At 36.6% G+C, this 12,086-nt stretch overlaps 1 protein-coding gene across 3 annotated transcripts in view; it reads left to right on the top strand.

Annotated features, from left to right (window-relative positions):
• PRUNE2 (prune homolog 2 with BCH domain) overlaps positions 1–12,086 on the top strand; it is a 133,484-nt gene that overhangs the window by 15,494 nt on the left and 105,904 nt on the right. For all 3 annotated transcript variants that reach the window (XM_083883229.1, XM_083883228.1, XM_083883230.1), the window contains exons 2-3: positions 11,023–11,127; positions 11,586–11,788. In XM_083883229.1, the coding sequence (XP_083739355.1) occupies positions 11,023–11,127; positions 11,586–11,788 (308 nt within the window). The remainder of the gene's footprint in view (positions 1–11,022; positions 11,128–11,585; positions 11,789–12,086) is intronic.

Raw genomic sequence — 12,086 nt, 5'->3', positions numbered from 1 at the left:
GGTTTTTTTGTTGGAGGTTGAGGATTTTTAAGGTGAGTTGTTTGTTTGTTTGCTTGCTTGCTTGTGTTTTTATTGTTTCTTTGGGTTAGGTTTTTATGGTTTGTTGTCTTGTTGTTGTTTTTATTTGTTTTTTGTTTGTTTGGGGGTTTGGAAGTTTTTATTCGTGTTTGTTTGTTAGTTGGTTGAAGGGTTTTTTATCCCCACTCCCAGAGACTTAAGACCTTGGAAGGATGTTGTTCATCAATTTTTTTTACATGCAGAATCAGAGTTTAAACAAGTCTTTAGCTCTGTGGTTTATTGGAAGTAAGGCAAGCCTGAGAAGGAGAAGATTGTTTTTTGCTAGCTTACATACCTCTCTTTACCTTTGGACCATTTGTTCTTAACTATAGTAGGCATAGAAATCTGTGGAGATTTCTTTTCCCGACAGTTTCTTCTTTGATTGGAAACCAAAGCCTTGATGGCTGGAAGAAAATCTAGCAAGTCCCTCAGTGGGGGAGGGCACAGATATCAGTGATTTTCACAGACTGAAAATACATGATAGTGTCTTCAATACAAAACTAGGAGATATTGGAAGGTAAAAGTTGAAAAATTAATGTGATTTACTTTGTTTGTTGTAACCATTAAAAAAAAATATTTCTTGTCTTTTGAATTATCTAGGGCAGCAGATTTGCCAGGGGTGATGAATTGCCCATTTTGGTGTTAAGTAAGAGGATTCAGCAAAATCATTGAAGAGGATGTTTTAATCAGTCATTAATGTCTCTTCATATGTGAATTTGTCAATTTATGTCTCCTGTTTCCTTATGCTTAATAGAAGTTTAAATAATACATCATGAAAACCTTAATGCAAATTAATGAAAGTGAGCCAAATCTTAAACTAAAAAAACCCTTCTAGTAGTGTTTTTAGCTCTTGGATTCTGTTTGTGATTACCAATTTTTATTAACTAAAATAATGTGATTCCCTTAAAAAAAACTTTTATAGTTTTATGATACAAACAGTGCTTTAGTTTACTTTGTAGTTACACTTTAAATGATTTTGTCTAATATTTTCCATATGTTTAAAGCAGGAATTGATATGCTTAACATGAAGATAATTCCTAATACTATATAGTCTCTGATTCTATGGTTCAACTCTCTGTAACATATCTTTGATGTGAAATTGAATTACTGTGATAGATAAGAGTTTGTGCAGTCAATATCCTATTTACCATTACTGCAGTTTTCCTTCCATTCAAGGTGGGGATTTTTTGTAGTTATTGACAGTCTGCCTATAATTCTATATGAGGTAGATGTGTTCATTATATTGTGACTCTTGACAGATCTTGGCTGTGCTGGAACCTTACTTGATGGCTGCAGAATTAACTTAATTCCTTTTTTTCCCCCCTCTGTTCCACTTGTTCTAGTGCATTAAATGAAAAATATGGGTCAGTTGTATCAGGATACAGTTGCACATATATTCTATGTCAGACAAAATACTTTGATATGAAGCTGTGTTTCAGAGGGAGAATAATAATCGTCATCATAAATACTGTTTCCAGTATCATCATGTTTATGTCTGTTCAAGATGTCATAAAAAAGTAGTAAGACAGGAGTCTTATCCAGATTATGTAACCTAAAAGTTCTTAATCTTTTTTGTAATCTTTCTGATGGGCACTGTGGTGCCTTGTGGGGCTTTATCTACTGCAGTGCTGAACTCTGAATGAGAGAAGGAATGGGAAATGCAAGTTTGAGCATATTTCCTCCAATAGATCTTTCCCAGCTTGCCTTGGGAATGAGGTAATTATGAATCTACCTCACGAGAACTTTTTGTTTTAAAGTGATTTTTATTTCTTCCAGTTCTTTTACTATTTTTACATTGTCAATTCTGCTAGACAATTACAAGGATTAGATTTGCTGTTTCCCCTGATGCACAGAATTTTCATAGAAAAACTTGGAAATCCCTACGTATTTTTTTCCTGAAAAATCATATATACTCAGCAGTATTTTAAATGTTTTTCCTGAAACCCAAACATTTTGTGTCAGTTTCCTACCTTTTTCTCATTGAATGTTAAAAGAGGAAGTTTTTCAGTGAATTAGGAGTAGTGTTGCATTGCTTCAAATAGGAATATTTGTGGATTTTTATTTTTTTCAGAAGTGTATTTTACTTGCTTTATCTATTTAGAAGGAAAACTAACATGAGCACAGCAAAAACTAATGTTTTGGATTGCTATTGTGTATTGTCTTTCAGCATACTTTAATTAAAGTGACATTTGTTTGTCCTGTAATATCACCATTCCCTAATCGATGTACTGAGCAAGCACCATGGTGACAAGATAAGTTGCTTTGTTTTGTTCCATATGTCTGTGTTCCAAATTTTCCATAGTTTTAATTGGTTCCCTGCAGAATAACATTTACAAGCATATGGTATGGAAAATGCTGACTGCATTTGTTACCGTGTATTTTAGTATATTGGTGGCACTAGATCACTAAGCCTTTAAATGTGATTATGAGGTTATTTAATGCAGTCAGTAGTGTGCTTAAAACACAGCAAAAATCTGCAGTGAGCCAAATGGTATCAAGGAAATATGTTTAAATGTCTAATTAATGCTTCAGAAATAGACGGGGAAGTCTGATTTGGAAAAGGTTGTGGGTGATGTTTATGCTGAAACATACTTTGTCACCTGGGAGCAATTGTGAAAGTTCTGTGGAGGCTACTTGCCAACACCAGAGGAATATCCATAGGAACTGCACAGGCAGAAATACCTGATATCTCTGGGCTTACTGGCTTCTGAAGAAATGCAGTGGTATAAGCGGATGAAATGGAATGGAGGAGCAGCTCCTAAATCTCATGTCTGGCTTTGAAGACTTAATTAGCACATTTTTGCATGATTCTGCTCTAGAAAAAGATGGCTGGTGCAAAAGGAATGGTCCGTGAGTGACTGAGAAGAGCCTAGTCATCTCAGTGCGTGTGAGAGTCTTAGTTCAATAGTATTGACATAGATTATGCCTCTTTGATTATGATGAAGGGGACGTGTGTCATGGTGAAATGAATTGAATTGAATTTTTTTGCTAAGGCACATTGATGAAGGTAGTTTCAGGCTGCTCCAGGAAGTGTTCCATGGGTCTTTGTATTAATGACCTCTCTGGATTTTATGAGCAGACTGGATACTTGGACACAGCCCAGATGATGAGAGAAAGAGGTTTACTCCACACGTGGATATTTTTGATGTATGTATTACATCCTTTGCATATACATTCAAGAGGTAACGTACTGTCGCTGTCCCTAGCCTGAGCCCAGATGAACTTACTAAATAAACTACTTAGAAATTTCTATTGCTGTAGTGTCATCTATGTAAAAAGGAGCATTAAGCATTAAAGGAAACATAATTTTATTAGTGACTTGCCCTACCCTGGAATAATATGCATGTTAAAAGTAATACAAGAGTGTAATTATGCATTTTCTATTTCTCATTTGCAAGATATCTATGGCTCTGATATTGGTGTTATAGTGAGGGCAGTTCAGAGATCTAAACAGTGTAGACATAGCTAAGTACTGTATGAGTAAAAAGTGCATTCTCATAATTAAGCATATGTTTCTATTTTCATAACACTGCAAATAAAAAAATAGATTTTTTTAAAAAAATCAGGTTTTACTCTGAGTGCAGTGTCATTTTTCTAACAAGCACAATATCACAGTTTTTATTCTGTGCTCAGCTTTTACATCAAATCAACCAAATACTTTCTTTCAGAAGGACAGCAGCAGTAAAGGATATTACAACGTTAAAAATTCCCTATGGGAAAAGAAGCTGCCAATGATAATAAAGGAATTTTTGTGGAGCTGTGTATAGAACAGGCAGAGCAGAGCAGTACTGGCTGCTCCAGAGGAACAGGTATCTGATTTTCAGTGTGGAATAAGAAAGAGTGACTGAAATAATGGTGAAGTCAAAAACTGAAACAAAACAAAAGCCAAAACAAAACCTGACATCTTTTCGGCATCATTCTTACTAGAGAATGGGTAAAAAAACAAAGACATTTTAGAGTTAGAATATGATAAAAACCTGTTGAAGAAAGGCAAAAGTGGAAGTGACTTTGGCCTGATCATCTCTTCTGGCTATGATTTTCTTGTGCACTAATGGTACTTCTACTGAATTGTTGGCTTACTTCAGGTTATGGTTTCATGTTTAGCTTGGTGCCCATCACCTAAGGGTTACACTGACTTAAGAAATATGAAGCTTAACTCCAGAGGTTTCTGTAAAATGCAGTGTTCAAGTGCTGCCTGACTCTTGGTAAATTTATTCTCAGTTGCAGAGTTGCTTCCTTCATTTTAAGGAAGCAACTAAACTTAAACAATCCAAGGTCAAATGTTTGGTCTGTCAGAGGCAGGTAAATTAACTGCATTATTTGGATTGCATTCCCTTGCCTTCACCGAAACAAACACGCCTGGTTTTTTTCCAATAAACTTTCTCTTTGCTTTGTGTAATTTATTCAGCCTCTGCAATGTGTGGTGTTTATTGCTACCAGTCACCTCCTGATGCCCCACACAGCTGATACATGACAGGGGCATTCTGCTCCTCAGATAAATGTACTCCTTAGTTTTAAGCAATTTGTGTCTAATATCTCAAAGAACAGTTTGATCCTACAGTATGCCAAACAATTCCTAAGAAAGATAAATACAATCAAGTCTTGTAAAACTAGATAGGCATCCCAGTCTCACTTCTGCATGTTAAGTGGTAAGTGGGGAGGAAGCGGGAGGAAGAGTTACATAGCTTGAGATGGAAATCCAAAGATTTGCTGTGACTGACTTTAGGCACTGAAGATTACCTTGAATAGGAATATAACTTGCTCTTTTGCAAAGTTGAATTTTTCTGTGCTGTATACTCAGTTATTAGATGAGAGCACTAATCCTATGCAAGACAGATTAATTTGAACAGCAAATAAATTAATGCAGCATAAATGAAAGAGGGAGACTTTGATTTTTATTTTAGTAGCTTCTATCACAGAGAATCCTATTGACAGTCTGTTGAAGTAGTGCTAAGTCAGGCTTAAATAATCATTGTGCTGGGAACATTTTCCTTTCTCTGCTGTAGGAGACCATATCCTGTTATGTCTTTGTGGTAAGAGTAATGTGATACCATTACAGAGCCTAAGGCCATTAAAATAAGAACTTGCTTTATCATTTTGTTTATCTTATATCATAAAAACTTAAGTTTCTCTAATTTTCTAGGACAGAGCATATTTAATGTCTGTCTGACTTAAAGCATTTTTTATCTTGATACAGCAGCAAAGATGGGATCAAAGCATACGATGTCAAAGTCACACTTCGAGAATATGTGTGCACATGGGCATATGTATGTACTCCATTTACGATTCAGTTTGAAAACCACATACTGTTGGGTATTCCAAATACATACACTCCATAATCTAGTGAAGTGATGTCTCAAATGTTGATCCTGAAGGCAAAAATTTGTAGAAGCAAGAGAGCGTGAACATGTAAAGCTTATAAAACATGGTGAAAAATCAATGCCAAAACAATTGATGGAATAAATCTAATTTTAAAAAGAGCTAACAAGATTTTGGTTGATGTTCTGAGTTTTGTACTGCTTCTTTCTTATATTTAAGTGGAATTTATGCATTATTTGATTCTTTCAGCTATTCTATTTTAAATGAAGACTTGATGTAGAAATTGTTAATTTCTGGATTTTTGCAATGTGAATGAATGTATGTAATAAGCTAGATATAAGGTATTTAAAAACAAGCAGAACAGATTGCCTATAATTTCTAAAATAACTAAAAGTGAAAAAGAATAAACGTGTGTAGTTCCTCAGATTTCATTCTCGAATAGTGTTAAGTTTATCTGCCTGCAGAATTCTGAGTCAGAGCCTGTTGGTAATGCAGAAATACTGAACTGCATTCTCATCAGCAACGGTTGGCTATGCCAGTTCTCGATTAGAAATGATTGTAAAAGAGAGTTCCTATCCTGTAAAAATTCCAGGAATCTAAAAATAAGACTTCCTTGCAAGTACGATTGGATAAATTATGTGTACAATTTCTGTATGTACAACAGCAAAGCTGTGAAGACCTTCTCCTAGTCTTTCTTATAGACTAGTCATAGTCTTTGTTTATCGTATCCCATTCAAAGCAAAGTTTCAGATAATGTTTTATGCCTATCCAGCAATTTCTGAGGACGGTGTTAAGTTTTTGATCCTTCCACTTTTTTGTTTATCTTACTGGTAAGGCTATGTTTCCCGTACAAAAGCAGATGATGTGAAAATAGAAAACCCTCCTTTTATTTTATATTCTGTTGTGCTAGTGGTATTGGTGTTTGCTGTAAAAGGGTTTGGTTTTGGTTTTTTTTTTGTTTTTTTTTTTTTTTTCAGATTTGTAAGTAAAGCAAGACTGTATGGTGGATATTCAATAGATAAGGATTTAAACATGTCATGGTTGAAATTTTCGTGACTATGCTTGTGTTCCTTAGGGAAGAATCCTTATGTAACTAGGTATTTGACAGGTAGTACTTTAGATTACTATGTGTCATATACTGTACATGATAAATGGGATACTACAAGGGACAGAGAAATACAATAATATTTTTGACTGACTTCAAAAATGGGAGAAAACAAGGATTCTCTTGTATATCTCTTTTTAGAATAAGAGACCATTTATTTTTTCCAGGCCAGTATAAAGCTTTCTTGTGAAAAGACTTACTAAGTATTTAGCTAACTGGAATTTTGCATGAAATATTAAAATAACTTTGCTTTGGCTTAAAAACATTTCTTTGATAACAGAGATGTATAATCGTGTTAGAACCCCTCAGACCACTGGAAGCATAATACTGCCTGATACTATAAGGCAAATGCAAGTTATGCTCCAAAATGACTACTCAATAAATTGATACCTCTGGTTTGAAGATAGAATTTCAGGTACAGAAATCCTCTTTCATGTGATTTGATGACTTTAAATATCAACAGACAGATTTTTTTTACTCTCTTGGCCTTTGTCCAAACAGTTAGGATTTTTCCCTGTGTACCTCCAGGAAAGCTGTATCTGTGAAGCTTGTACCCCATGGTTGGTGCTTCAGTGACAAGGCAGGAAAACTTTTCAGTGTTGTATCTGACACTGTATATTGCTATGTGATTCTGCAGCTTCTTCCTTTTTAATATGCTTCTGTTAAGCAATATTGTTTCTTCTCCAGAGAATTGCTGTGCATGACAAGTGCTGTCCCATTCCATGCAATAAAATGCAGTGATTTCATTACAGTTTAAGAACAGAGCTAGTGAAATTTGAAGGAAAAATCAAGTAGTGACTCAGAAAGCAAGGCTGTGTGTGGCTGCTGAGTGTGCATTTGTGCTGTGTGTGTGTGTGAGGGTGAATGTGTATGAAGGAAATGGTAAAGGTTTTTTTTTTGCTTTGAGACAGTGAGCATTTTGTAGGCATTCCTGTTTATACTAGGATGAGTCTTCAGTGTTTATTACCTTGCAAGTTCACTTCAGCTATTAACAGAAGAAAAAAAAGTAGAGTCAATGTAATTTTTGACTGGAATATTTTAGTTTGGTCAGTCACTATAGTTAATGTGTCCTGATGAAAATTTTTACGAACCTGATTGCCAGTATTGCAGTATGCTTGAATATATCAGCTGTTCAAGGCAGGTGGGAACCAATAAATGGTATTTTTACTGCAGTTAAATAAAGATGCAGTTGTCATACTAATGCTTTTACGTATTAATAGACAACAAAACTGAACAGATGTGGGAGTTTCTTCATAGTAAATATCTGAGAATCAGATCTCTTACAGAAGTAGCCTAATGATTATAAATCTCTTTCCTAAGCGCAGTAAGTGAATGTTAATCTATGCAGGTCTGGTCTAAATTGAGTTATCCTGACTGATGCCATCTGAAAATGACATGTAATTTCTTTAATTAATTTTATCCCTGTCATCCAATGTTTGTGCATTTTACACTTTACCTTTAATCTAGCTAAACAAAAACTCATCATCATGAAGAGGAATCACTGATCTGCTTTTTATTTTAATTTTAGAGTTCTAGCTTCATCAGCAACCTTCTAAATTTTTTAATTCTTAGGCATATTGACAGTTCACGTTTCCTCTCAGGTTTAGCTGTGATAACTGCAGGAAGTAATCACATTTTAGTCCTATTGTAGCGAAGTCTTATTTGGTTTATGGATCTTTGTCTTCTGGATTGTGGGCTTTTCAGCCTGAGTTTTTGCTTGGGAAGACCTATGAGAGGAAGCCTCACAACCGTGTGCCTGCATTTCCTGAAGATGACTGATTAGCCTGCAGTAGGCTAAGCAAACTAGTTGTATCTGAGATGGTGAAAGAGGAAGCAGTCTCAGACATGAAAAATAAGCATTATGCTTGGATGGCATACTTCAGGGTTGCACTTATGGACAGTATATGTGGAGAGTACTTGGAGGGTTAGTGTTACTAAATAATAATAAGATGCTAAAAAGCCATTCATTCAGGTGCAGATGGGGAAATGAAATATTGGTGAAATCATGTATCTTGGATCTGCAAGAGTGGAAGGAGAAGAGAAAAAATTCTGCTCAGTGAAAAGTAGGAAAGGTGGGAATAAAGGTATTGCTAGTCACTGTCACTACCACAGAGGGACTTTGACAGGCTTGAGACATGGGTCTGGATGAGCCTCATGAATCACAAGGCCAAGTGCAAGGTGCTGCACCTGGGCCGGGCAGTGCCGAGCACAAACACAAGCTGAGTGAAGAGGGACTGAGAGCAACCCTGAGGACAAAGACTTGTGAGTGTTTGTGGACAAAAAAGGTCATTATAACCTGGCAATATGTGCCTACACCCCAGAAGGCCAGTCATGTCGTGGCTTGCATCCAAAGCACCATGGGCATCAGCGCCAGCGAGGGGATTCAGCCCCTCTGCTCTGCTCTGTGACACCCCACCTGCTGAACTGCATCAGCTCTGGAGCCCAAACATAAGGACCTGCTGGAGTCCACGGCGATCCATTAACTCCATCACAGGGTTGGAGCAGCTTTCCTATGAAGACAGGCTCAGAGAGTTGGAAATGTTCAGTCTGGAGATGGCTGCAGGGAGACCTTAGAGCAGCATTCCACTGCCTGAAGGGGAAATACAGGAAAGCTGGAGAGGGACTTCTGACAAGGATGTGTAGTGATAGGACAAGTGTGAATGGCCTTAAACTGGAAAATGGCAGACTTAGATTAGGTATTATGAAGAAATTCTTTATTGAGAGAGTACTCAAAAAAGGATGAGCTTATGAGCTTTATTTTTGTTCTTTATCGTGACAAATCAGTCAGAAATGCATGCTGCAGAAGAACATGTTACAAAAATTATACTGAAAATTGTGCATGGAGACAGTTTGCTGCTAGTGAAGACTTAGAGCATAAATGAATATACCTGTTCCAGTCATTGTATTCTTCAGTAAGCTGTCTTTCCCGATATGTAGGGAATGGAGAATGTGTCCTGTATTTATTACCCAAATGTATTTTGATGGCTGTGTTCCATTAAGGGAAGGAGAACCTAAGTTTATTCCTTATATCCAGGCAGAACTAAGACTAGACATAGGGGAAAAAGATTAGCTTAAGAAAAATCGCACATTTCTAATTGTTAAGGATAGTGTAATAATGACATGCTTCTGTTGAAAGATCAAAATTTTGATACCCAGAATTCCAGTTAAAAATAGCAGAAAGTACATCAGCCTGTACATGCCAACAACAAAAATATTTACTTTCATGTGTTTGTTTCTGTTGTGGTTTGAAAGCAAAACGAGTGAGAGGCTCCAAGTCAGAGATACAATTTAATAAGAGGAAAGGTAAAAAGGTAAAAATAAAATAAAATAAATGCAATAACACAAAGGACCACTGACAGAGTCAGAATACAGCCTGAGCAGGATGGTGCAAGCAGTCCAGATGAGGTGGTCTTCCTGAAGCAGTGATCCTGTAGAAAGGTCTGGGAGCTCTGGTCCTCTGGGAATCCAGTGGGTAAGTGCTGCTTGCACTGTCCCACATACCAGCTTATATCCAGGTGAGAATGCTTGGCTCCTCCCCCTGGGTGGAGCATCTCACAATGGGATGATGAGTTGTGAAGTGGGTCCTTGATGGCCCATTAAACAGAGATAACTCCTGGAGGGAGTTACCTGTGAGTTGTGGGCAAGGCATTGATGGGCCATTAGCAGAAGACAGCCCAAAGGCAGGGGCTTGGGGAAACACTGCCCCACTTGGTTTAACAGTTTATGAAGATGGTGATAGAATAAATACTTTGTGTACATGCTACACTACAGCCCAGGACAGTTTCAGAAAGTCTCTTAGCACCATCAGTCACATGTTTCACCAGTCAAGAAGCACTGAAAGTAAACAAACTATGCAGCTAGCATGACAATAATGATGTGCTAGAGAAAAACTTCGTCTTATATTTTGTGTGTGCAATTATGAAGAAGGTAGATCCTTCTCTTCAATACTTTGCTTTCACACGGTAGGTTTGTCTTTTCCTCTTGTTTGGAAGGCTCCTAATTTTATTGAGTGAGAACAATTCAAAACTCACAGTACTTCAGCTGTGCTTAGCTTCTGAGGATTCAGGGTGAAAGGCAGTTAACTTTGTCTATTTACTGATTTCAGCTAAGTGAAGAAAAAAGGGTAAAATTTAAATTACAACTTGCTACATAGTATTTGCTGTGTATTTTGTTTTGTGCATTTTGACACTCTTTTGGACGGTTTTTCAAAATGGATTTGTGAGGTGTTTGGAAAGGTTTTTCCACACGTACAGGAAGCTGCTACTTATCTGTTACTTTACTGTGAAAGGGACTTCTGTCAGATTCAGACCTCCTTGGGTTCTAAACTATGGTGTCCTGTGAAATTTAGTTTTTGGCTTTCTTGGGAGCTCTGAAGCCAAGGAATGTCTTACCCCGTAGGAAATCCATTCCTTTAGCCAGCAGGGAAAAATGCTACAACTGAGGACAAAGCCTAATATTTAACTTGTCCTTTGAAATGTTGTGGGGATTTGACTTTTTCTCATAATTTCCACTCATGGCAATTGTCTTCTCATGTGTTACAGAACAGGAGCAAACGCCTGGAAAAAGTCCATGTTGTTCTTGGGAGTAAACCCTGTGACTTGGATTCACTTATTTCTACCCTGACCTATGCTTACTTTCTAGACAAGGTAATAGAAAAATAGGACTGAGTGGTCTTAATTCACTCATTTCAGGTTGTTATAGACATCTTATTGTTAAGTCAATTACTGTAAAAACATTTTTTCTGGACAATGATTTTGTTATTATCGAAAGTGGGTTTTTAAAAGATAAATAATCAACATTTCTTTCCATACAAAAATGAATGAGTAGTTATTAGATGGCTTATTGAATAGCACAAAAAATCAGTCCTGTGCTTCATTCCTTATCCATTTCCTCTTCTGGTTTCTTAGGTGCTCTGTAAGAGGCAAACAGAGACAAGTGAAAAAAAAAAGGTGCAAAATACCTTTTTTTTTTTCCTCCTTTTAATTAAGTAAAGGGGAGAAAACCCCAAACAGAAAATCCAGGCTGTTTCTAGTTCTCACTCTGTTAAAATACCATTTTGATGAAAAACAGGTCCAATTCTCACAAATGCGCACCTGTTTTACAGGTCAGTCCTCCTGATACTCTTTGCTTGCCTGTGTTGAACATACCAAGAAGAGACTTCAGCTGCTTCACTGAGACAAGATTTATTTTGGAAGAGCTGAAAATCCCAGAGTCATTCCATATCTTCCGAGATGAGATCAATTTGCATCAGCTGAATGCTGAGGGGAAATTGTCTTTAACACTTGTAAACAGCAACATACTGACAAGGTATTGTGTTTTATGTACAATAAGGTGGCTTATGTGAATTTGAGCTGTTTCAAAACTTACATTATCTCTCTATTGATTTTGATATTGCTATGTTAACACAGACCTAAAAAAAATAAACTAAAATGTATTTTTTCTGTTGTTGTGTTCAATAAATGTAACAAGGTGAGCGGTCATCTTTGCACCACTTTTAATGGAACTTCCACTTACAAGAACCTTGTGTTTTCACACATCTTGGATTAGATATTTTAATTTAGTTAAGTAGTCTGGAAGTTTCCTGTAGCCAGTAGATAAGTGATCA

The sequence above is a fragment of the Zosterops lateralis genome (assembly GCF_965231275.1).
Source record: "Zosterops lateralis genome assembly, chromosome: Z".
Classification (NCBI taxonomy): domain Eukaryota; kingdom Metazoa; phylum Chordata; class Aves; order Passeriformes; family Zosteropidae; genus Zosterops; species Zosterops lateralis.
This window is presented reverse-complemented; position numbering and strand designations above follow the sequence as displayed.